The sequence below is a fragment of the Pan troglodytes genome, chromosome 5 (assembly GCF_028858775.2).
Source record: "Pan troglodytes isolate AG18354 chromosome 5, NHGRI_mPanTro3-v2.0_pri, whole genome shotgun sequence".
Lineage (NCBI taxonomy): Eukaryota > Metazoa > Chordata > Mammalia > Primates > Hominidae > Pan > Pan troglodytes.
The window spans coordinates 43,354,171-43,378,290 of NC_072403.2; the positions used below are offsets into that span (position 1 = coordinate 43,354,171).

The 24,120-nt window shown below is 53.0% G+C and overlaps 2 protein-coding genes across 6 annotated transcripts in view; one reads left to right on the forward strand and one right to left on the reverse strand.

Moving 5' to 3' along the window:
• CMTR1 (cap methyltransferase 1) overlaps positions 1–6,876 on the forward strand; it is a 49,780-nt gene extending 42,904 nt beyond the window's left edge. For 3 of the 5 annotated variants that reach the window (XR_010157994.1, XM_527377.6, XM_009451174.4), the window contains 5 exons: positions 162–230; positions 1,631–1,678; positions 2,449–2,561; positions 3,187–3,295; positions 4,052–5,544. Coding sequence is in view for 4 of the 5 variants with exons in the window: in XM_527377.6 (XP_527377.3) it covers positions 162–230; positions 1,631–1,678; positions 2,449–2,561; positions 3,187–3,295; positions 4,052–4,184 (472 nt within the window). In the remaining variant the exon portion in view is untranslated. Of the gene's footprint in view, positions 1–161; positions 231–1,630; positions 1,679–2,448; positions 2,562–3,186; positions 3,296–4,051; positions 5,545–6,521 lie in introns of those variants that run through there. The other 2 variants (XM_009451173.4, XM_054685752.2) reach the window with 1 other exon arrangement.
• A 101-nt stretch (positions 6,877–6,977) lies between these two features.
• On the reverse strand, positions 6,978–24,043 carry CCDC167 (coiled-coil domain containing 167). Its single transcript, XM_003311272.5, has 4 exons — positions 23,937–24,043; positions 9,146–9,240; positions 8,854–8,906; positions 6,978–7,329 (listed from the first exon to the last, which is right to left on the reverse strand). Exons 1-4 carry the CDS (start codon positions 23,976–23,978, stop codon positions 7,226–7,228), a joined length of 294 nt encoding a protein of 97 aa, XP_003311320.1. The 5' UTR covers positions 23,979–24,043; the 3' UTR covers positions 6,978–7,225.
• Between the last annotated feature and the right edge of the window lie 77 nt (positions 24,044–24,120).

Consider the following 24,120-nt stretch of genomic DNA (forward strand, 5'->3'; position numbering starts at 1 on the left):
GGCAGGGCGGGCTTCCTGGGGGACATGGGTGCTGCCTCTTAGAGCAGTCTTGCCGCAGATTCAGAAGGTTCTCCTACTGGAGCTGTGAAAATGCCCTGGGGGTAGGGGTGCTGGTGGAGGCATCCTTGGCTTGCCTCTGAGAGAGACTGTTTGGATTGTAGAATTCAGCTTGCCGAGAAATTTGTGAAAGCTGTTTCCAAGCCCAGTCGGCCCGACATGAATCCCATCAGGTGAGCATGTGGTCCCTACCCTCCATGCTTCTTTCTGGCCAGTACCTGCTGCTCCCGTCCAGTGAGGGACAGGAGGGCTCAGTGGAGGGCACTAGGCAAGTGGGTGTTAGAGACAAGACCATTCTTGCCATGAAGTTTGTTTGGGGGTGCTAGGTAGGTGACTTGCCCCAGAGCATCTCCCCATCCTGCCTGGCAGTGGGTGAACTTCATTCTGAGGGGTTAAGGCATCCTTGTTTAGGATGCACGTGCTTCTGGGAGTGCCAGCCCACCTCATGAATACCCGTTCCCACTTGAGCATTGTTAGCACATTACCTGGCCTTTTAATTTTTTTTCAGGTAAGAAATGGGTGCTGAGGGAATAGGAATTTTGAACATGAAAAGGAGGAGGATTGTTTGAGGGAATGGGACCCCCAGTGCTGAGGGAGAAGGAGGCCAGGGTTGTTGTAATGTTAGATAGTGGGAAAGTTCCAGGACCCTGAGAGAGAAAGGAGGAAGAGAACAGAGTCAGGAGGAGACAGATGGAGGACACACTTTTCCAGGGTAGGCTGAGGTCTGAGGTTATTGCCAAAGGGCACTGCTTAGCCCTGCTCTCGGGAGCTTCATGCGGCTGGAGACTGAGGTATCTATTTACACTTTATCCACATTGTTTTTGTTCTTTTTAACATAAATTTACTTAGTTAAAATTAAATCCAGTATTGAGAATGCACTTTATAGATGGCATGTGAAAGTTTCAAAGGAATTTCTTTCTGCACTTTAAAGTGTCCTGTCTGCTAGGTCCTGAAAGACAGCTCCCAGGGGGAACCCTGCCTTCATTGCTTGTGGTTTGGTTGCTGGATTTCTGGGAACGTTCCCCACTAGCAGTTCCAAAGACATGTTCAGGGCCCCCAAGAGCTGAGCATGGGCATCAAACAAGAGCCCTGCATTCTTGTTAGGGTTTCCCCACCTGCTGTGGGTAATAGGACTATTAGGACTGTTTAGCAGTAACTTGTTATGGAAGGCCTAAAATCCATGTGGACAGACCTGGGCAAGAGCCTACTCCTTTGTTTTCTGCCCTCTGGTGATGGTGAAGATGACTTGGGGGTGGGAATGCTGACAGAGACATCTTTGTCTGCCAGACTTTTCTTCCTCTTTCTCCCTCCTGTCTTCAGTATCCAGTTTCACTCCCCAGTTGCCCTGACGCAGGCCTGAGGAGGTGCTTGGCAGCTCTGAAACCCACGGCTTGTCTGTGTAGAACAGCCATGTTGGCAGGCTTGGTGTCCTCGCTGCCGGTGGGCTGGGTGGTTTCAGGGAGGGCCTGGGGCAGAAGCCAAGGTCAAGTGCAGTCTCCTGCCTCCCAGCTGCCTCCTGGATGAGAATGTCCCCCAGGAAGCCTTTGTCTTGTCTCTGTCCCTCTACCCGCAGGGTGAAGGAGGTGTACAGACTGGAAGAGATGGAGAAGATTTTTGTCAGGTGAGTGACTTGACCGGTGAAGCTCAGATTCAAGAGGAGGTGGGGGTGCGGCCGTGTCCTATAGTCATCCTCCGTTTCATAGAGATGGGTCGGGGGCGGGGGGTGGTGAGCTGCCTCCAGCAGTCCCCTCACCTCATCTGCCTCGCTGCAGCACTGCTTGCAGTCAAGAGTCCCCCAGCTGACAGCTGCTTCAGCATCCTATCAGGAGGGAGCCAGGCGGGCTGTGTCAGGCAGAAATACGGGCTCATTGATGCTGTCATAGTTACGATGGGCCCTGCGAGGGGCAGAGCAGCAAGCTGCTTGAAATACCATAAATCCCAGCTCCCGCTGCTGAGAGAGAAATTGAGCCTGGAGGGGTAGAAGGGGCATAAATGCGTCCTTATATTCTTAGTGGTGTGCGGGTGCTCACAGATCTCAGTCTCCTTCTGGGTGTGCTTATGTAGAGGTTACATTAACTCTTCAGTGGCTGCAGTGTTGCCATGGGCACCCGTGGTGTCAGATCTCACCCTTACTGGTGTCACCCTGAAATCCCTCAAGCAGCAGTGACACAGCAGGGTCATTTGTTACTCCCCTGCCTCCTCTGCCTGAGTGGGAATTCAGGGCCTGAATTCTAAACTCAGCATGGCCACCCACTCGGCTGTGTGCCTCAGTTTCATCTTAAGTCAAACCAGGATCAGATACTGCAGTTGGGGTGATTTTATTAGTCAGAGACTAATTTTATCAGCCAGGGCCTTTTCTCTCTCATGCACGTACCTTCTCGGGGAAATCAGGTTGGAGATGAAGATCATCAAGGGCTCCAGTGGCACCCCAAAGCTCAGCTACACAGGGCGTGATGACCGGCACTTTGTACCCATGGGCCTCTACATCGTCAGGACAGTGAATGGTGGGTGAGGAGGGACTGTTCCCGCCATCCCCTCCCCTCTCCCCTCTCCTCGCCAGGTGATGGGTCCAGACCCTACTTGAGCCAGAGCGAAGGGCTCCCAGCTAAGGTGGGTAGCAGCCAGGCTGGCATTTCTCTGAGGCATATGTTAGGGGACAGTGTTCCCTGAGCCTCTTCTGTTCTTCCGTGGGCCCTGGGAGTTGGTTAGGCAATAGGGAGAGGAGCTCAACTTGTACACACACACGTGTTGTTCTCATGGCAGGAAAAGGGCCTTCTCAGTAGACAGCAGCAGATCCAGAAAGTCAAGCTTGGTTTCTGTCCATTTGCATCCCCCTTTCTTCAGAGCGCTCTGGCTAACAGAGTCCTACATCTGTCAGAGTCCTAGAGATGTTACCCTGATGGAGGGTTGGCAGGACTGGGGTGGGGTCGTTGAGAAGAAGTCATCGCGTAGTCATTCTCCTGGAGCCCCTTTGGGCTGGTGATGAAGGCTGCTGCCTCACGGGCTATTCCCTGCTTGCTTTTGGTGGGAGGCAGGAATAGGACCACCAGGAGTGGAGGAAGGTACACGCCTGTCCTCCACAAGTGCTTTGTGTCCCTTCTGGGCTTCATCCCCTCTTCCTCCCATCAGAGCCCTGGACTATGGGATTCAGCAAAAGCTTCAAGAAGAAGTTCTTCTACAACAAGAAAACCAAGGACTCTACTTTTGACCTCCCTGCAGACTCCATTGCCCCATTTCAGTAAGTAGCTCTCCTCCAAGCCTGCCCTCCTTAGCAGCCTCAAATACTCCTGCAGGATGCCAGCCAGCTGTCTTGGGGCACACCCTGGGTCCTGAGACTGTTGCCCATGCAGGGGTTCCCCTGAGCACAGGCCTGAGAATACTTGTGGGGATGGCAGCCCCCTGCAGGTGTGGCTGGACCTGGGTAGAGCTGGTGAGGGAAGCACGATGCCTGGACCTGCTAATGGTTACGGGCCTGGCTGTGAAGGCCCATCTGGGCAGCGTATCCACCCCATGGAGCAGCCACGTTTCGGTGACGTTCCAACACTGGCCTGATGGTGGGAACCTGCTGAGGGCCCACAGCCCTGCCCCTTGGCACTCAAGGTCCCAGCTGTCCCTCATTAGGACCCGGTGTCCATTAGTCAGACTGTTGGTCATAGGCTTCCCCAGCAGCCCTAATGTGCCTGTAATTAGCCACTGACATTTTCTGTCACCACACTACTAATACTGTATATTAGAGAAGCACAGACAGATAAGCCAGGAATATCAGTCACTGTAGGAATCCAGTTGGATGCAATTAGCAGCAACAGCTGTTTGTTGGGAAAAGTTGGTTCTGGGAGGCAGGGGAGTTAGGGCCTACCGGGTACCTTTTGCCTGCCGGGGGAAGAACCTCAACTAAAGTCATTGACAGACCCCTCCGCCCCACACCCTTAAGAACACATGACCCTGTGCCATCTGGGTGCAGTCCTGACCTCTTTCCCATCCCTCTCCTCCCCAGCATTTGCTACTATGGCCGGCTCTTCTGGGAGTGGGGGGATGGCATTCGTGTGCATGACTCCCAGAAGCCCCAGGACCAGGACAAGCTGTCCAAGGAGGACGTCCTCTCCTTCATCCAGATGCACAGGGCCTAAGAGCCTCAGAGTGTGCCACCCCTGCAGAATGCCCTGTCATTCCTGAGATGGGGCCACCTGGGGCCCACAGCGCTGGCTTCTTCCCCCTCTTGAAAAGGGACTGGGGAGCATTGCACCTGGCATGAGGAGTGGGTGGCCTCCTCTCCATCCCCTGAAGAGCTCAGGCAGGGCCCTGCAGAGAACACTCATGTTCCTTCTGGGACACCTGCCTGGGAACTTTCCCCTGCCAGGACTCAGCCTGAAGGAAGCTGCTCCTGAGGCAGGTATGAGGTCAGTGCCTAGGGCACGTGGGACTGATGGAGGACATATCAGAGTGGCAGAGCTGTGGGCTCTGCTGTTCTCTCCTGCATCCTGTAGACTCACTTTTCTGAGTTCCATGCACTGCCCTGAGGGTAGCCATGCCCTTGCTTTGCCCAACTTTTTATTGGGCCATCCCTGAGTGGGTGGAGACCTGCTGTCATGAGCTGGCCAGGAGAACCTGCTATAAAAAAATCAAGGTTTTGTTTCTTTGAACTTACTCTGTTTTGATGCCAAGTTGGAGACCATTTTCTTGTCTCCTTCCCCCACTCATCCTGGCCTTCCCTGGAGTTCTTCCTAGCTCAGAGCTCTGACAGTCCAGCAGGGTGGGAAGGAGGGAGTGTGGGCCTCTCATCCCTGATACCACATTGAGATCCTGGGAGCCCTCTTTTCGTACTGAGTATGGAGTTGTAGAGCCATCCTAGGTGCCATCCCCTTTTGGTCCAAACATTGGGCAGCGCTAGATGGCAGGAAGCAGCCTTGAAGACCCGTCTTTCCCCCACAGCAGCAGGGGCCCCAGCAGTAACAAAGGGTACCTCCAGGGGTTTGGGTAGCGCTGCCCTCTGGCAGTCATGCATCACTGTCTGCCATAGCCGCTCTAGGGTCTTGGCAGAATTCTGAGCTGGAAGTGCAGCTCCCTAACTACCCTTTCCCTTCCTTTTTCTTCCCTAATAGGAGGTACAATCTGCTTTTGTTTGTCGTTACGTGGTCACTCCCATTTCCTTTATCTTGGCCGAGAACACAGAGAGGAGGGGGAGCTGGGCAGTAGCTTGGGGTGGGGGTGGGCACCTGTGGTTGTTTTTAATGGGAAATACCTCTCAGAGATGTTCATGCAGGCTCCCTACGGCCCCATCCCAGTGCCAGGCTGGTTTCCATGGAGATAGGGCACTGAGGCTCCCGTGAGGTTGGAATCGACTTCACCATGGGGGTCCTTCAGCCAGCATCCAGCTCCCCACCCCCAGGCTGGCAGCAGCACTGCTGAGATGCTGTATTTCCACCCAATTCTGGGTATATCAGTGTGTCTTGCAGAATCTTGGATCATTAAAGATAAACATATTTTTAATGCCTGTGTGGCTCTGTGTTGGGGCTGCTGCTGTTTGTCCTCAGTGCTTTGTGATCTGAGACTGGCTTGGATGAAACAGCTTGAGCCAGAGGTGAAGGGGAGGCAGCTCTACTCAAAGCAGAGGAGAGAAAAGAGGGTTTGTTTAATCGGAGCCTGTGCAAGCTCTTGGGCCCCTGCCGGGCTCCCAGGGCTGCTGCTTGCTGCTCAAGAGGGGGCTCAAAGAAGAGTTGGGGGAAATTGTGCAGCTCCTGTTACAAGCAGGGACTGCAGAATGAATGAACCCACAGCCCCGGGAGGGCAGAGAGGCACCTTCCCCCCTTACATAAATCACACAGCTCACTCCATGGTGGCACTGTGACAATCCAGGATCAGTCTGTGTGACTAACAAGAGGCGTCAGACCAATTAGTGTCACTAGACTTGGGCGAAAGAGGGAGGGAGAGATAGATGGTTTCACTGACCCTAGCCTGCCTCCCCTCCAAGGAGGGCTGGTTCTGCCTGCACGGGACTGTGCTTGGGGGTGGGGGATGCAGATGCTGCAGGCACCTCCCTCTCTGTTCCCGGCTGGTTTCTCCACCAGTTAGTCATCGCCCTGGTGCTGGTTGCCCCCCAAAGTCCGCCTTCACTTTGCTGGACTTCCTCACTTTGGCCCCAAGAGTCCTTCGTGTATGGCCTTAGCTCCCTGGGCAACCCCATCCCTTGTTTTTCCTACTTAACTGGTTTCATCTCGGCCATCCACGCCCTTCCTCTGTTCTGCCTTGTTGTAGCCTCCCACCTGCTCCCCTCCTTATTCCAAAGCTAGGAGTTAGAGTTGGGGGGTGGAAGGGTAAGGGAGATGTCTGAGTTTGCTGCTCCTGCCACAACTCCCCCTCTGATCAGCCCCACCCCTACTTCTCACTACAAACCCTACCTGATTTACTGGCCACTGTCACCGTAAGTCTGTCTGGTCATTACCATGACTCTTCCTGCCCACTCACAGCCTCCCCAGCCTTGCCTGCCTGTCGAAGATGGATTAACTCTGCACTCCCCTGGGATCGCCACATGACCACTTCAAGTCCCCAAGCCGCCCTTCGCTGCACAGACTGCATTTTTTCTGCCATAATTACAAGCAATGGCACTGACTGGAGGGCATGACAGTGTGTGGTGGGGGGATGGACAGGTGGCACAATGTCTGCTGCTCAACCCCAGCAGTGCCCGAGCCCTGGAAGTAACTCCCACTATTTGGCTTGGAAAGTGCTTCCCACTGTCTCCTTCCCACTCGAGCTGGGGGCCTTCTCCTCTATTCTGAATTGTAATCCAGAGCTTTCCCTTGAACATCTCATCTCCTCTTCCTTGATTCCTGAGTGCCGCCCCTGCTGCTGCTGCTGCTGCCTCTTCCTGCCCCCACCGTCCACCCTCCGCTAGTCAGACCATGACATTTACTCAGCAGACGGGAACAGCTTTGTGTTCTTTATTGCCTCTCCCTTGGGCTAAGGGAGGGGCCAGCACCATGTCCTTCTGGAGACCTGGAACCCCCCAGCAGGCCAGGGAGGCAAGGCCTGGGCCGCCAGGAAGCCATGCTTGAACACTAGGTTGGGAGGGGAACACCCCAGCACCTTGGTCCTATTGAGGCTTGAAGTGCCTGCTTGATACTGACCAAGGGGCCAAGTGGAAGCCTGTGCTGGTTGTGGGGAAGTGCCAGGCTCACATGGTCCAGTAGGCATAGACGAGCGTCAGGAGGATAAAGATGGCCACAGAGAGCAGCATGTTCTTCCGGTTCTCTTGCCGAAGAAACTTCAGTTCCTTCTCTGGGAGGAAAGAGGGTGATAGGGATAGGACAGGCAGTTTAGGCCCGTCTGTTCTGCTCTGCCTCTCCAACGAGTGGGTACACACTGCTGAGGGCAGAGACGCACCCTTCCAGCCACCTCCTTACCCATAAAAATGACTGCCCTTCTTAATCTGCCCAAATCCTGACACCCTTTTGGCTATAGAACCAGCCTGATAAAGTCCCAACGCCCAGTGCTGCTCAACTATGGCTCTTTAAATGTGGTTGAGGTTGAGGGTGAGGTGGGTGAGGAGTCACCAAAAATGCCACACCTGAAAGCCAAGCTAGGAGGTGGTGTGACTGCCAGGTGAGTCTGCTTGCCTGTCATGGGGTTGGCTGTGTGGTGCTCATCCTTCCAGGCATCTCATCCGCCAACCAGAAACTGAGGGCACCTGGGGCCTCCTTGGGCCGGACAGTGGAGGAGGTGCTAGGTGGGGCCGCGTGTTTCCTGAGTCCCTGCCCTCTGCCGGGTGCCTGGTTGAGCAGAATCTAGGGACGCTAAGATGCAGTTTGTGTCCATGAGGCAGCTGGTCTTGACTCTAGAGGAAATCAGTCCTGCTGCTCTATGGCCACACTTGTATCAAAGTATCCCTTCCAGGTGACACGCAGGTAGGGGGTACTCTGTGAGGGCTAAATTGAGTGGTGGTGTGGTTTTGTGTGAAAACCGCTAAACTTGAAGGGAAACTAATGTCCCATCCCTGTCTGTGCTGGGCAGTGGGAAGAGACACCTGCAGAGCTGCTCTGGGCAGGCCAGACTGAGTCCAGGGCCCAGGGTGCACCGGCCCAGACATGCTGAACTCCAGGCAGGGCTGGTAGGTGTGCACTGTGCCTACGGCATTCATCAGACCAGCGCTTCTGGGGGACTCCTTGCCATTAGAACCTTCCTGGGGCTGATTCATGGCCAGGCCTGGTCCCCCAGGGGAGAACAGAACCGACAAGTCTGAGGAGCACCTGTAGACCGTGGCCCTCCCCAGCCTTTAGCAGGGAGCCCACCAGCCTGCCAGCCGCCCTCTGGCGCCCCGCCGGGCCTGGCCTCTACCTGCCTCTGCCCCCAGCGCCCAGAAGGTGGCGGCATCGCTTCACCCACAGGAGCCCTTGCCGTACCCAAGTGGGAGGTTCGGCTTCCTTTACCCCTCACTTCCACTGCATGGTTTTCCTGGGAGGGTGTGGCGGGTTGGGGTGGGGTGGGGTGGGCTGGGGCGTGGGGAGAGCAGACTTCCGATGTCTAGGTGAACGAGTGTCTCCTAGACCTGGCCACGGCCACATCCCTTCATCCCAAAGAGCAGACAGACCCACAGGCGGTCTCATCCTCCCTTAGAACAAAGCAACAAACCTGCTCTCCCGCAGGCTGCTGGACCTAGCAGGGGTGTCTGCAGCCTCTGGGGGCTGGTTCCCTCCCAAAGAACCCCCTTGCTCCCTGCTGCCTTGTCAGGCCCCTTGGGCTTCTGACCCTTCCTGGTTCTGCGGACTGGAGGCTGGGGCTGGTAACTGAAAGGAACTTTCTTACCGTAGTTGGAGGCTTTCTTCATTAGGCTGTTTTTCTCCTTCTCCAGGGACCTCCTGTGAGGGGAAAGGAGTTTCATGGACCAAACCCTTTTCCTTTTCCCCACCCGAGGGGCAGCTGGCATGCCAGTTGGCAGGGCTTGGGTCTTGTTCGGCGGCCGGGGGGGGGTGTGCACTGAAGCTAAGATGTCAGGGACCCAAACCCTCTGCCTCAGGCCTACTTTGGGGGACCCAGGATAGATACAGGGGGTGGGGGCCTGATGGGGAAGGGTGGGGTGGCTGGGCAGGAGCATTACCTGGCCTCTGGGCTCAGCTCCCGGCTGTGGAGTCTGGAGTTCACGGCCTCCAGGTCTCTCCGACACTGGGACAGCTTCTCCTCTAGCCCATCGATCTGAAACAAAGGCCACAGAGAGGTGGGCTGCCGAGGCTTCTAGCTCTCAAAACACTGGGACTGGGAAGCAGGGCCTCCGGGAGTCTTCTTGGACAGGTGTTCCCCCCATTCGTTTTGGCAGGGCAGGGCACCCAGGCCTGTCTTCCCTGGAGTGTCTTTGTTTTGCTGTCCTCTGCCTCCACGTGGTTCAGCTCTGAACTGCACAGGACAGTGGCCTGAGCCACACTGTAAACAGTAGTGGGTGTTGCCCAGGGTCTCACAGCTGTCCCAGCCCTCTGGGCCAAGCACAGGTTGGGGGTGGAGAGGAGCAGCCCCTTGGTCTGTTGTCTCCCCAGCACAATGCCCCAGTTGGGTGCACAACAGGAGCAACCAGAACCCTGAATACGGCATGCACCTGCCCCACGGGCGTATCCTAGAGTGGCGGAGATGCTGTGAAGAAACTGGCTTCCAAACACTCTACACATGTGGGGCCGGGTGATTAGACATCTAGGGGCAACACAGAGGTGTTTTTCTCATTGACATACTTCATCTTAATAACTTAGTAGTCCAAGTTGTAAAAATATACATTTTTCTGTGAGAATCAAAAATTACTGAGAAAAATGCTCAAAAACACCTTTCTTCCTCTCTGACTTAGTTCTTAAGCAAAAACTTTACCTACCATCAAGGTAGCAAAATAGTTAAGGTATCTGTTTTTTCCGTTTGTTTGATTAGAGTTTCAAAGAAGTGTTCTTGGGGAAATACTTGAGTTGTGGAGAAATGTTTAGTAACATACTGGACTGGGTTGTCCAAACCTGGGTCCTGGCACCATGCATTTGGCATTGAAAGTCCATCTCCCTGTGTCTGACTCAGTCTCCAGGTGTTTAGCTGGCCACCTCTCTGGCTGGGGCGAGCCTGGGTGTCAGTGGGTGGAAGGGTTCAGGGGGCTCTGTGACCCTCCCAGCAGCTGACTGAATAGTACCTCGGAGCCCCTTAATGCTCCATTTCCCATCTCTGACTTCACTCATTCTCACCACTTCCCTAGGAGACATGGCAAATAAGACCTCTATTTCACGAATGGAAGAATGGGGGTCCCCCAAATGGAATGACTTTCTGAGAAGTCAGGGTGGGGCACCCCTCTCCTTATCAGTCTCAGCCAGTTCTCTGCCCCATTCGCTTCTGGAGTTAGCCCCTGCAGGGTTAGTAATCAATGACTGCAGGTAAGATCCCTGCCTCCCACAATGGCTGGTTAGAGGGTAGCAGGCATTCTGGGGCTGGGTGTCAGGAGAGTTGCATTCCAAGTCTCTGGGCCTTCTGTCTCTCTCCCTGGCCAACACCCATCTCAGCCACTTCCATGTCAGCCACTTTTCCTTCTTCCCGAGGGAGGCCTGGCAATGACACACCATCCACCCCCTGCCCTGCAGCCCCACCATGGCCACCTCCAGCCCCATAAGCAGGGCCCTGTGGGAGAGAGCGACCACAGAGCCTTGAGTTAATTGCCTGGTTAATTGTGTCGTTTCTCTGCTACTGGGCACCCAAAAGGAGGGCTGTCCTGGGAAACAGACCCAGCCAGGAGATGGGGCTGTCCCTGGGGAGGCCAAAGGCCTACCTAGAACCTCTGCAGCAGGGAAATGAACACTGGGAAGCCAGACTCAGGGAAGAGCGGCAGCCCCATGCCAGTGCCTCAGGCCACCATGTGGCCTCCCCTTTACAGCAGCACCCCCAGCACACAGCCCAGCCCCTCAGTACCCTGAGACTCAGATTCCACTCAAGAGCACAAATAAAGCTTAATTCTTGATGCCCTACCTCCTCCACCAGGCTTCCCTGCTGCCCTTGGCTGTGGCAGGGGGGTGGGGGTTGGGGGGCGGGGGGTGGGGGTTGGGGGGCAGGGGACGGGGTGCATTCCACCCTCCTTCTCCTGGGAAATTAACCAGTCCTTCCTTCATGAGGCTGAGTATATTCTTTGTTGCCCTTCTGTTTGTGTCCAAACTTTATCTTCCCAAACTCTAGGGGTCTCTAAATGGTGCCAACTGGCAGCCCGTAGGTCAGGTCTAGCCCACAGATTGGCCCATTCCACTTATATATGTGACCTGCCTGGTCCCGGCAGAGGCCTGAGTCTAAAGCTCCTGTTCTAGAAGGAACAGTGACCATCTGTCTCCTCTTTGTGCCCACCACAAGGCCTAGCCTGCTGCAGTCTTTGTATTTTTAGCCACAATGAGTGGAGTTGAGCTTGGGTGGGACTGAGGGGCAAGGACAGACGGTTTAGGTCTCACGTAGCAACTGGAGCCTGAAACCTCCGTTCCTCTTGTCCATAGAAGCTAGAAAAAGCTAGGAGGAGGAGAAGCAACTAGACATGCACATAAATTGTACGCTTTGCAGATTGCCCAGTGCAAGTCTTAGTCCTAGGTGAGATTTCTCCTTACAGTCCTTGAGCCAGGCCTTGGTTTGCGTGTCATTCTGGGGAGGGAGCAGGTTGGGGAATTCCATCCCTGAACACCTCTGGAAGGCTACCAAGTGCCCAAACAAGTGGTAATTGCCCCCAGAGCAAGGCCATGAACTCATGCTAAGCAAAATCTTAAAATTGAGGTTGGCAAACCACAAGTGGCCAAGCCAATCTGCTATCATGCTCTGGGCAGAGCCTGCGGAGCTGGCAGTCGGGGGCCTTTATCTGAACAAGCCCAATTTATCTGCAGTTCCACTGAATATTCCCACTTTCATTTGCCACTTTTTAATGAGGCTTAAACGGTCGAACACAAATCAAGGTTTTAGGGACTCAAGTTCTAACCTCCCTCTATGAATATTTATGTCCTGCTGACAGCTCTCGCTGATTCCCTTCTAAATAGCAAGTTCCCCTTCTTTATAACCCAGCTGCTTGATGTGGGCTGAGTGAGGGGAGGCTAAGACTGTCAAGAGGCTCTTCAGAGGCCACAAACCCATCCTCAGAAGGTGACCCTGCGGGGTCCCCAGCACTGGGCCTGGTTCGGGAAGCTGACAATCAAACACCCTGCAGCATTTGCTGAAGCAGGAGCCAGCTGTCAACATGAGTGGAGAGACTCCAGGGGACCTGGCTGCAGAGGCAGGGAGGGAAGGTAGGTCCAGATGCCTCTTTTAGTTGTGGCTGGGGTCAGGAGTGGTGGCTACAGAGCAGAGCTGACACAGCAGGATGGGCCTGAAAGGTGGGAGAGGACCCAGAAAGTGGGTCTTAAAGGAAGTCCCGACTTGGATTTTCAGCCAGCTCTCAACTACATGCACACGGATTATGCACTTTGCAGACGACCCGAGGCAAATGTGCAGTCGTTGGTTAGCTCTCTCCCTGTCACCACCAGGCTAAAGGCAACGGAAGACAAGACAGCCAGGACCAGGAGAGAAGATGTGGGGATTGGGACCAGATAAGGAGACAAATGTCAAGAAGATTCTAGAAGTGTAAGGGCCAGAACTGGGCAAGCAGTTGGGAGCTCAAGTGCCCAGAAGCCTGGAATGGTGGTTCCAGGTAAGTGAGTGGTAAGGAGCATGGGCTATAATCAGTGCCCCTGGCTCTGTCACTCACTTGTGGTATGACCGGGCAACTCCCTTAGTTCTGTGCTCAGTTGACTCACGTGTAAAACAAAGATAACCACATTTCATATTTCAAAGAGTTTTGTGAGGATGACATGGAGCCATACAGGTAAGATGCCCAGAACATTCTTTACATGGTCAGAGTTCAGTAAGTGTTTGCTATCTTTATTATCAGAGAGTGGTTTGCACTAGATCTTTGGAGAATAAAAGAAAACCTGGTTGGTCCATGGCAAGAGTAAGAGAAGGTGATAGAAGCAGGGGTGTGGCTGGGCATGGTGGCTCACGCCTGTAATTCCAGCACTTTGGGAGACCAAGGTGGGCGGATCACGAGGTCAGGAGATCCAGACCATCCTGGCCAACATGGTGAAACTCTGTCTCCACTAAAAATACAAAAATTAGCCAGGCGTGGTGGCGCACGCCTGTAGTCCCAGCTACTCAGGAGGCTGAGGCAGAAGAATTGCTTGAACCCAGGGGGTGGAGGCTGCAGTGAGCCGAGATGGCACCACTGCACTCCAGCCTGGGTGACAGAGCGAGACTCTATCTCAAAAACAAGCAAACAACAACAACAAAAAAACAGCAGGGGTGTGAGGTGGAGAGGAATCTCCATGAGTTGCTGACTGGCAGTGCAGGGAGGAGGGCCCCTCTACCTTGGATGTGGCCATTCCCAGTCCATGAAGAGGTTCAGCAGGGAGGGCCCCCAGGGTAGATGTCAGAACAACAACAGGCCACAGGCCAGCTCGCTCCGCTTACTCCAGACATGGCATGGTGGGAACCTTGCGATCCTTCCCTGGGACAAAGCTGGGGTGGGCCTCTGGAGCCAGGGCCAGGTTGCAGACATGGCACCTGGTAGAATCCTAGCGTGAGAGGCCTGGAGCCATGTCCAAGGTGGAACAGCCTGGGGGCGGTCTGGGCATCAGTGGGCATCTGAGGAAATGTGGAACAGCAGGTGAGGCCCAGCAGCCAGAGCCAGGGCTCACTCACACCATGGTTCTAGGCAGCCTGAAGAGGCCCCATGGAAGGGATCCCACCAAGCCCAGTAGGAAGGGAAAGTTATACTCTGAAGGCCACAGGGGCTCCCAGGACTCCTGCCCAACAGGCTGCATAGTAGGGCCAGCTGGCAGGAAGAGGCATGCCTGGCTCAGGGGCCAGGACTTGCCTGGAGCTATCAGGGGGCAGCACTTATGGCTGTGACTGTGACCGGCAAAGTAGAGACAGCCAAGGCAGAGACCTAGACGGCACTCAGTCAGGCACAGTGTGGGGGCAGAGAGCAGGTGCCCCCTGCTGTACAATAACATTAAGAACCACCTGTGCATTATATTTACACTCAGAAAACCAGGTCAATTTTTACATGGGGAAAAAGCACTGTGTCCCAGTCACTGAGATGAGTCAGCAGGGGGCACAGGGCTGCGATCTGCAGGGGCTTTGGGGACCCCAGGAAGTAAGAGAGGCGATGGTATGAACCCACTGTCAGCCAGCACACTGCTTCCTGGCATCTGGCCCAGCCTGAGCCCTGGGGAGGCGCTGTGTGAAGCCCTGTGTGAGCGGTCCAGGGGCCCAAGGAACAGGTTGGAAAGTGTGAAGGGTGTCCTGGGGAAAGTCTGTTCTTTACCCAGAGACCAGCAGTGGCTAAAAACTGCCTGGGGGGATGGCTGGGGAGTCTGCCTAGGCAGGGGAGACACAGAGCACAAAGGAAGAGGGGAGGAGGAAGGAAAAAGAGGCATATGAGGCAGGGAATGGAGAAGGAGCATCCCTCAGGTAGACAGGTGGGAAAGGCCCCAGGGGAGGCCTTAGGGAATGGGACCCAACAAGTCCGTTCTTTTAACAGAAAAGCCCTGTAGTGATGCTGCCTAAATTACTATGAGAACTGCTGCTTCTCAGTATCAGAGCCTGGGGCAGGGAATTGAGGCCTGCTGGGTGAAGGAGTGAGCTCAGCGAGGAGACCCATGAGACCAAAGGCCCTCCACAGAGGGGGTGTTCTGTGCAGAAGAATGAGAAGATCTAAAGTCAGCCCAGCAGTCAAGGCTGCAGAGGCTGTGTTGTAGGCCTGAGGGGTGCTGGGGACAAGGCCCTAGCCAAGTAGGGCCGTCAATCCTGCTGGCAGGTGCCAAGAGCAGAAAGGGCTTCTTCATGCCCAGCAGCAGGGGCAGGGACTCTTCCTGCAGCCTCCCTGAGAGCCCATCAGACAGATGCAGCTCCAAGCACCCGGGCCTGGAGTTCAGCAGCCCCCAGGCAGATAAGCAAACTCCCCTCTGCAGCCTGACTTGGGGAATATCACCTTATTCTGGGAGCTTTAAGGAAGTCTCCCTGGGGTCCTATATGCCATAAAACCACTGTGTTAAGAGAAACTGTAAAATTCGTCTGAAATCCCCGCGAGGCATCTTTTCAGGAGTGTAGGCCCTCTCAGAATCAGAGCCCCACGGAGGCCTCACTGGGGGCAGGGAATTTCGTGCCAGCTCATGCACAGATAACTGCCCCAGCATCCTGGCCAGGTCAGCTGATGGGGTGCCAGCTCCACGGCTAGCTGCTGTTGGGGGCCTCATATGCAGCTTTTCTGCCAACAAGCACGAGACAGTTCGAGCCACAGGCTACCGTTCACTCTATTCTCCTACTGAATGGTGTTCCCACAGAGCATCTAGACAGCCGGGGAGGTGGCTCTCTGCCCACTCCCTAATGAACCACTGTCTAGGGCCAGACCTTTTTCTGGGAAAGGGCAGAAGGCACCCCCGGGGCCTGGTGCTGGGCTACACAGGCCACTCTGCTTTCTGATTTAGGAAGCTGTTTGCTGTCTCTCCGGCTTTACTCTTGGGAGCTTCTGGCCAGCGAGTGACAGGTTTGCTACAGGGTCAGGCAGTGGTCATGGGGCATACACTGCACCTGGCTGGCCAGGTCCTTACTGGGCACTAAGACCTTCCAATAAAGAGCGTGGTGCCAGGGTAGCTGAGCCGAGCCAAGTCACAGAGTCTCCAGTGTCTGCATGACAGCATGAGTGTAAGCAGCCTCTGGAAACCAAAAGTCCCAGCAAAATGGAACCACAACAGTGACGGCAGCAGCAACACTTCTGTAGTCTGTGCTGTGTGCCAGGCACTGACCTACATGCTTTACACCGATTAACTCGCATAATGCTCGCAAGAACCCTGTGAGGTGGGCAGTATTATCAGCATCCACATTTGACAGATGAGGGGACTCAGACATAGGTAACTGTCCAGGGTCACACAGGCATTAAGTCCGGGAGCTGGGCAGCCAGGTCTGTGCCCTTAACCACCATGCCACATGGAGAAGGCAGCGCTCATCAGCTCTGAGGGACTCCTAGCTCCTGGGCACAACCTCCACACCTTACCCCCGGAGCTGGGCAGGTTGTGGGCAGCTTCCTGTGTCTGCAACCGCCCTGCAAGGAAGGGCCCATCTCCATCTTACAGAGGTGCAAGCTCCCGTGCAGAGGTTTTCAGCACCTTGCCCAAGGTCGTGTAACTGGGAAGGGGCAGAATTGAAGCCTGAATCTGGGTTTTTCTGCTTCAGGGCTTATGCTCTTTCCACCACTTCAAGCTCTTTCTCCAAAATCCCTCATGAAAACATTCATGACAAAGAAGAGTTCTGCAGAACAGTCATTCCACATCCCAGCTGAAGCCCATCTAAGCTTGCTGATCTGGCTTCAACAGATTCTCTACTTGGAATAATCTTGTACAAGGCTCTGCTCAGTTTCTGTCTACATAACAGATACTCTGTGGGGAAAGCCCTCATTGAAATTTGTTTGTTGAGACAGAGGAGACAGGAGCCTAGCGTCTGCCCTTACACTGGGCCAACTCAATGAGCTTCACAAACATCCCAGGCATTTTGCCCCAGATCACCTCGACTGTCAAAGCATCCTCCAAAATTCACACAAAACAGATCCAGTTTGGAGAAGGAAAAAGGTGGGTTACTTGGGCCTGATAAACCCTTCTTTCCCCAGCAGTACCGAAGCCTTCCCTTTCACTTGCTAATTCACAGCCTGGAGAGTGGTGTCAGCTGTTTCATCTCCAGCCCCAGCAGCCTGGGAACTGGATTTTTGAAAATCCACTCATTTTCACACGTCAGGAGACCCCAGGACATTTATTATAATGGGTAAAGGAGCCAAGTGCCTGCCCAGATGGTCTCTGGCAAGAGTGCAGGGGCTTTCCATTTGGAGCCTTCAGGCTCCACAGCAAGTCACACGGGGTTCTTAGGCCTCAATTTTCCAGGTGACAAGCCTCAAACCCCAAAGGGCCCATTATCCCCACATCGTTTAAGGGATGTTTTTCTGTGGAGGCGGCTCACAGAGCTCTGTGGGGGCAGAAAAACCTCCGCCCATGGCTCCCCACATCAACAGGCCCTGTGAGGATTTCTCTCGCAGGTTGTGCAGCTGAAGACGGCAGACCTTCCCAGTTTTTAATCAATGAACAATTTTCAGGAAGAGCAGGGAGAGCCTAGGGGCTTGTCGCTCGCCTGGACACACCCCCATGCCAGGTCAGAAAGGCGAGGGGACCGCTGCAGCCCACGCGAGTCCCGACGCCTTCCCGCGAGGAGACGGAGGCTGAGCCAGCCTTGCAAGTAGCGCCCGAGTCAGTCCGCGCCCGAAGATGCCAGCTGTCCCTGGGCCGGAAGGTGGTGTGGGGTTTGTTTTGTCTTCTTTCCCCCCGATATCTATTTTTTGATAAACTAGCAAAAGCTTCTTCATCGCTGAAAGGCTCAAAGCACTTTTCAAGAACTGGCATCCACCCCGAGCCTTATGAATTCATTAATTAAGATGCTGGCAGACAGCCACTCCACACACGCCGCCATCCAGCCGCGCTAGGTAATGAGGTTTTAGTCTCCTGACCCCCGTCAAGTGGCGCAGAGCCAGACGCAGGCTGCCGCGAGAAATCACCTGCCCAATGGCGACCTGTCGCTCTCGCCTGGCAGCAGGTGAGGCTCATTTAATGGTCAGCGGCGCCTGAACAGTCCTCTGCGTGCTGCGAGCCTTTCTCCCAGCCCCTGGCTTGGGGTTCAGGGTCCCAGCAAGGTGGCGTCTAACCGCCTGCTCTACTGTGACCTCCTCACCTCTGACCACCCAGCCACTCAACTGGGCCCAGACGTCAGGGTGGAAGGTTCAATGCCTCCTCCTGCCAATCGAGCCAGTTCAGCAAATATTTATTGACAGTCCACTCACCTGCTCCTAGCCCTTGTCTCAGGAAAGTGGGAGGTTCCCCTGAGCCCTGTGCACAGCCTGCTCCAGAGCGGAGACCGTCTTCAGCCACACTTGGTGCTTCTGCCTGCCCTGCCCCACGGAGGCTACTGCAGTGGCTGGCACCATACAAATAACCACAAGCGTCAAGCCTTCCGGTGCTCTTCCTGGCCTAGGCCATTCTCTCCCCTCAGCCTACCACTTCTCATGGTCAGTGATCCTGCCCTCTTTTTTTTTTTGAGACGAAGTTTCGCTGTTGTTGCCCAGGCTAGAGTGCGATGGCACCACCTCGGCTCACCGCAACCTCCACCTCCCAGGTTCAAGTGATTCTCCTGCCTCAGCCTCCCGAGTAGCTGGGATTACAGGCATGTGCCCCCATGCCTGGCTAATTTTGTATTTTTAGTAGATGGGGTTTCTCCATGTTGGTCAGGCTGGTCTCGAACTCGTGACCTCAGGTGATCCGCCCGCCTGGGCCTCCCAAAGTGTTGGGATTACAGGCGTGAGCCACCACACCCAGCCGATCCTGCCCTCTTTTTCTGGTAAGGATTCCAGTGAATTTTCAATGACTCCCATTAGCATTTATTCCTTACAGGAGATACTGTCAACTGGCCAACACAACACCGACTCCCCACCCCTGCTCCTTTGCCCACCTCTACTCCAGAAGGTGGAAAACCTCAGCAGATGCTCTCCCAGCCTCACTGCAGCTAGGCTTGCTCATGACCCAGTTCTGGCCAATGAGACGTTCCAGAAGTCAGCTAGGAGACTCCTGGGGAAGCTTATGCTTTGTTGATAAAAGGGACAGTGTTGTTCCTTCCTCCTCCTTCCTGAGTTAAAGTTGAATATTAGACTGGAGCTGTGGCAGCTATATTGTGACCATGAGGAAACAGTGAAGAGAATGCAGAAATACCAGCTCTGACATAGCTAAGCTTTTGAACCAATGCCAGTAGCCACCTACCTACAAATTTTTTTTTTTTTTTTTTTTTTTTTTTGAGATGGGGTCTCTGTCGCCCAGACTGGAGTGCAGTGGCACGATCTTGGCTCACTGCAACCTCCACCTCCCGGGTTCAAGCAATTCTCCTGCCTCAGCCTCCCGAGTAGCTGGGATTACAGGCGTGTACCACCACTCCTGGCTAATTTTTGTATTTTTAGTAGAGATGGTGTTTCACCATGTTGGTCAGGCTGGTCTCGAACTCCTGACCTCAAATGATGCACCTGCCTCAGCCTCCCAAAATACTGGGATTACAGGCGTGAGCCACTGCACCCGGCCCCTACAAATTTCTATAAGGGGAAAAGTCTACTCCCATTTGCTTAAATCATTGAGGTCAGTTTTCTATAACTTGTAGCCAAAAGCTTTCCAAACTGATAAACTTTCTGTACTAGGGGTCAGATCCAACCAAGTTATCCACTTTAGGATACCGGCTAAGACACCACACATCTGTTAACTCAAGACCAACTGGTCACTGAAACATCTAAAGACACCAGTTTGAACAGTCCAGCTACAAAAGAAAAGTGCAATGACAAAGGAACAGCTCATTACCATCAGAGAGCCGAAAACACAAACAGGTTTTACATCAGTCAAAATTCTCCTATCAGTTTAGACTGAAATTCAACCTTTCCTTCCTCCCACACAACATTAAAATCAGTACTGGGTGGGTGATTTCTCATTTGAACTATAATTTTCTTTTCTTTTTAAGAATGAAATCTCAGAAGCTAAAACTCAGTTTTTTCTAACTCTGAGATCTCATATGGTGGCAAATGAATTGGATAAAAAGACCTCAAAAGGAACCACTTTGAGGGGGAGGCTAGAGGGTGCCCTGGTTGTCCTAAGAGGTGGCTGCTTATACAGCTGGCCCAAGCCAGCCCTAAGGGTGAGTGCTGCCTGCTTGGTAATTGCTTCATTACAAGTGGAGACTGTTTGCAGGTGCTGAGATCACTCACTTGTGGGGGTTTTATTGCACTCGTCAGATTAACAAACATTTTTGATTAAATCACCACTTCATTGGCTCTGAGCACACGACTTTTAATAAGAGGACAATATCTACTGCTACTGAGCATCAGTGCACATTCAATACTCAGACCCGCTGGGGGCAACTGAGAAGCAAGGTGGGGAGACAGCCAGCCAGATGTCAGGCTTTTTCCAAGGCACACGGTTACAGATGTCAAATCTTCGAATATCCAAGCAAAAAGTAAACTTAGGGACCAAGATAGCAAATATAAACATCTACCGTGGTATGGAGAGGGTAAAACAATGGAATCTGCCCCAGTATAAGGCACTTGGAGAATACATGCCCCACCAAGTTTAAAAACGTAAAAATCCGGCCGAGTGTGGTGGCTCACGCCTGTAATCCCAGCACTTTGGGAGGCCGAGGTGGGCGGATCACTTGAGGTCAGGAGTTCAAGACCAGCTGGCCAACATGGTGAAACCCCATCTCTACTAAAAATACAAAACTTAGCTGGGCGTGGTGGTGCACGCCTGTAGTCTCAGCTTCTCGGGAGGCTAAGGCACGAGAATTGCTTGAACCCAGGAGGCTGGAGGCTGCAGTGAGCTGAGATCATGCCGCTGCACTACAGCCTGGGCAACAGAGCAAGACCCTGTCTAAAAATAAAATAAAATAAAATAAAAACTTAAAAGTCTGTCAGCCAAACAGAAGACATCTGTGATCTGTATTTGGGCCATAGTCAAGGAGTTTGTAACCCCTGGTGAAATTCAAGTCCTTCATGTTATAGATGAGTGAACGAATGCCCAAGAACGAGTTTGACTTAGCCATGGTGGAAGGATGCAAAAGAAATACAAAGGCTGGAGCTACCATGTATTGATTACCAATCCGGTGCCAGGCACGTGCTGGGCACTTAACGCAATGTCTCATTTAATCCTCACAACCACACTGTGAGGTGAGGTGCCATCTGTAGTGAGACTACAGGCTGTCTGTGAAAACACACTGGTCTCTTCCTCCATAGTAAGCAAACAGTAGCTGGCTATGTGGCCTCCTGACTGGTGAACGCATTTCCCTGATCCCTTGCAGTCAGGTGGGGTTTTAGTTCTTGCCAATGGAAAGTGGACAGTTTGGGCCCAGGACAGTGGGTGTGCTTCCTCCATTCTCCTCTTTCTCTGCTGGTGGACACATCAGTGGGGTATGCCCCGGTTCCACTGATAAGGTGACAAGATCCCAAGAGATGGTGAAGCCACAGAGGAAGGGAATCTGACAGAACCACCATAGACCTGGTACTCTAGACCAGGAGTTGGCAACTAAGCCCTGTGGCCAAATGGTCTAAGGACTGTTCTTGCAGATAAAGCTTTAGTGGAACACTGACACACCCACTTATTTACATATTCCTTCATTTACATACTCCTACCTTAGCCTGAATACAGTTGGTTCTTGTTATTCCTGGTAGCTATGTCCTATAAAGTTGCCTCTAATATTGAATTAGCAAATACCAAACCAGGTGAGGTTCCTGCAAGCCTATGGACACAACATTTTTGCAACCTTGTTTTATGTGTGATTCTGTTTAAAGTGACCTTATTCAATATATATTGTTGATTCATTAACACTGGACTCACAACCAATAGCACTATACGTGCTGTTACATCATGAGTTATATCATGCCTGAACAGTTTATCTAAAAAACCTGTTTTCTTCTACAACACATCACAGCCTTCTTGGATTTAGGAACGCCAGACAGCACTTCAGCCCTATGCTTGGGGTCGGGGGTCGGGGATCGGGGGCACTTTAAACAGCAAAATCAGGCAGTGGCTCACACCTCTAATCCCAGCACTTTGGGAGGCCGAGGTGGGCAGATCACCTAAGGTCAGGAGTTCGAGACCAGCCTGGCCGACATGGCAAGACCCCCGTCTTTACCAAAAATACAAAAATTAGCCGGATGTGGTGGTGGTCTAATCCTGGCTACTAGGGAGGCTGTGTCAGGGGAAGGTGGGGGTGAACACTTGAATGGGAGGTGGAGGTTGCAGAGCCAAGAGTGCACCACTACACTCCAGCCTGGGCGAGAGTGAGATTCTGTCTCAAAAGCAAAACACAGCGAAATACCAATAAAAAACATGAGAATGAAAAAAACAAAACAAAACAAAACAAAAACAGGGCACTAAATAGAACACAATAAGGACCCTTGTTTACAGTAGGACAGCTGAAACAAGGCAGGGCATCATCACCTGTTCGACTTTAGCTGAGAACATGGACCGCGAGCGACTCAATTTTTTTCCCACTGCTTTGCATTTGCCACAAAAGCACTGTGAGTACTGATTTTGGGGTTACAAATACATTTTAGCCATTAGGGAAATTCGCAAATGTGGAATCCGTGAATAATGAGGATCAACTGTAGTTGCAACCCAGACCATTTGGCTCTTTAGAAGAGACCATGTCTCTTCTAAAATAGTTACTATCTGACCATTTGCAGACATCTCCTGCCCCTTGCTCTAGCCTGTTAGAAAAAAACTCACTTTCTTGTTCTTGAAGCCACTGAGTTTTGGAGTTTCTCTGTTACTGCAGCTTATTGTACCCTAATGCAGGTTACAAAGTCTATGTTCTTCCCGCCACAAAGTACCATCTCAGTCACCACTCATAAACCATCCTCTTCACATTTCCATCAACCTTTTTCCTACCAAGTGGGCCAATATTTCTCAAGGGATGCCACTAAAACTACCCACATCACCATGGGGTGTGTGTGGCTTGTAAAAAAAAAAAAATGCAGATTCTGGCCGGCTGTGGTGGCTCATGCCTGTAATCCCAGCACTTTGGGAGGCGAAGGCGGGCGGGCAGATCACTTGAGGTCAAGAGTTCAAGACCAGCCTGGCCAACATGGTGAAAGCCCGTCTCTACAAAAATACAAAAATTAGCCAGGCATGGTGGCACGTGCCTGTAATCCCAGCTACTCGGGAGGCTGAGGCACGAGAATCGCTTGAACCCAGAAGGCAGAGTTTACAGTGAGCCAAGATCATGCCACTGCACTTCAGCCTGGACAACAGAGCGAGACTCTGTCTTAAAAAAAAATGCAGATTCCTTGTTAAGAATGCACATCAAAGTCCTACTGAATTACTCGGGGTGTGGGAAGAGTTCAACTCTCCATTTTTAACAAGCCCTGTGACTCTATGCATGCTAAAGTTTGAGAATCACTGAACTCACTAGTAAGCCTGAAGAAGACTATGACCCTGTACCTCTCCTGCAACCTCCGGGAGGATGCCCTCAGGGAAGGAAAACAGGGGAAGCAAGATGAGTTTCCAGGAAGACCACCTGTGCTTGATTCCCAGGCTCCACCACTTCCACCATCTCAGCCTGGGTTCCACCTGGAACCTCAATTTCTTCATCTGTACAAACCTCACAGGCTTGCAGTGAGGATTAACAATGCAATGAAAGTAGCACATAGCAGTTGCTCAATATGCATGTTTTCTTTCCCTTCTATATGCAGCAAATTATTTTTAAGCCATTCAGTGACATCACCAATTCCAGAATTCTCTTTACATATTCCCAAAGTAATTTTGAAGGTACAAGCTTCCATACTCCGGAGGAAAAATTTCCCCTTTTAGAGGATATTTAAACCATTAATAATATACACCAGAATGGGCTCCCTCATCTTTCAGTCCTAGCCCTTTGGGAGTTCCCCTCAGATTCTACAGGTCCCTATTTCTCTGGGGTCTCCCTCACCTCTGTACCCATCCCTTTTGTTCTGCGTCCCCCGCTTTGAGTTCCCTCACTTCTATGCCAGGCCGTCTTTGGGGCTCCCCTTCACTTCCATGTCTCTTCCTCTCTGGAGATGCCCTCTCCAGAGAGTCTGGTTCGCCCATCCGGCACCTCCTCGGGCTCCCTCTCCTCCGGGAACCCCGTGGGCCTTCTCACCCCTCCCGTCCCTCTCCCCAAACCGCGTCGCCCTCTCTTCCTACGCTTGGCTCCTCCTCCTACCTATAGCCCAGCCTATCCCTTATCCCGCAGCCAGGAGAAGGCAACTAACGAGGTGGCCCAACCCCCACTTTTCCCCTCACCTCTAGAGCGACGCCCAGATTCTCCCGCTTCTTTTTAGTCATGTTACTTGCCGGGATCCCCCAGTCATCACTGGACGCGCCCACCAAGTCGCTATATGCGCATGCTCAAGTCTTCGTGCTTCTCCCTCATTGGCCACCGAGGCAGCGGGAGGTGGGGCTGCTGCCGTCGCCATCTTGTTGAGGG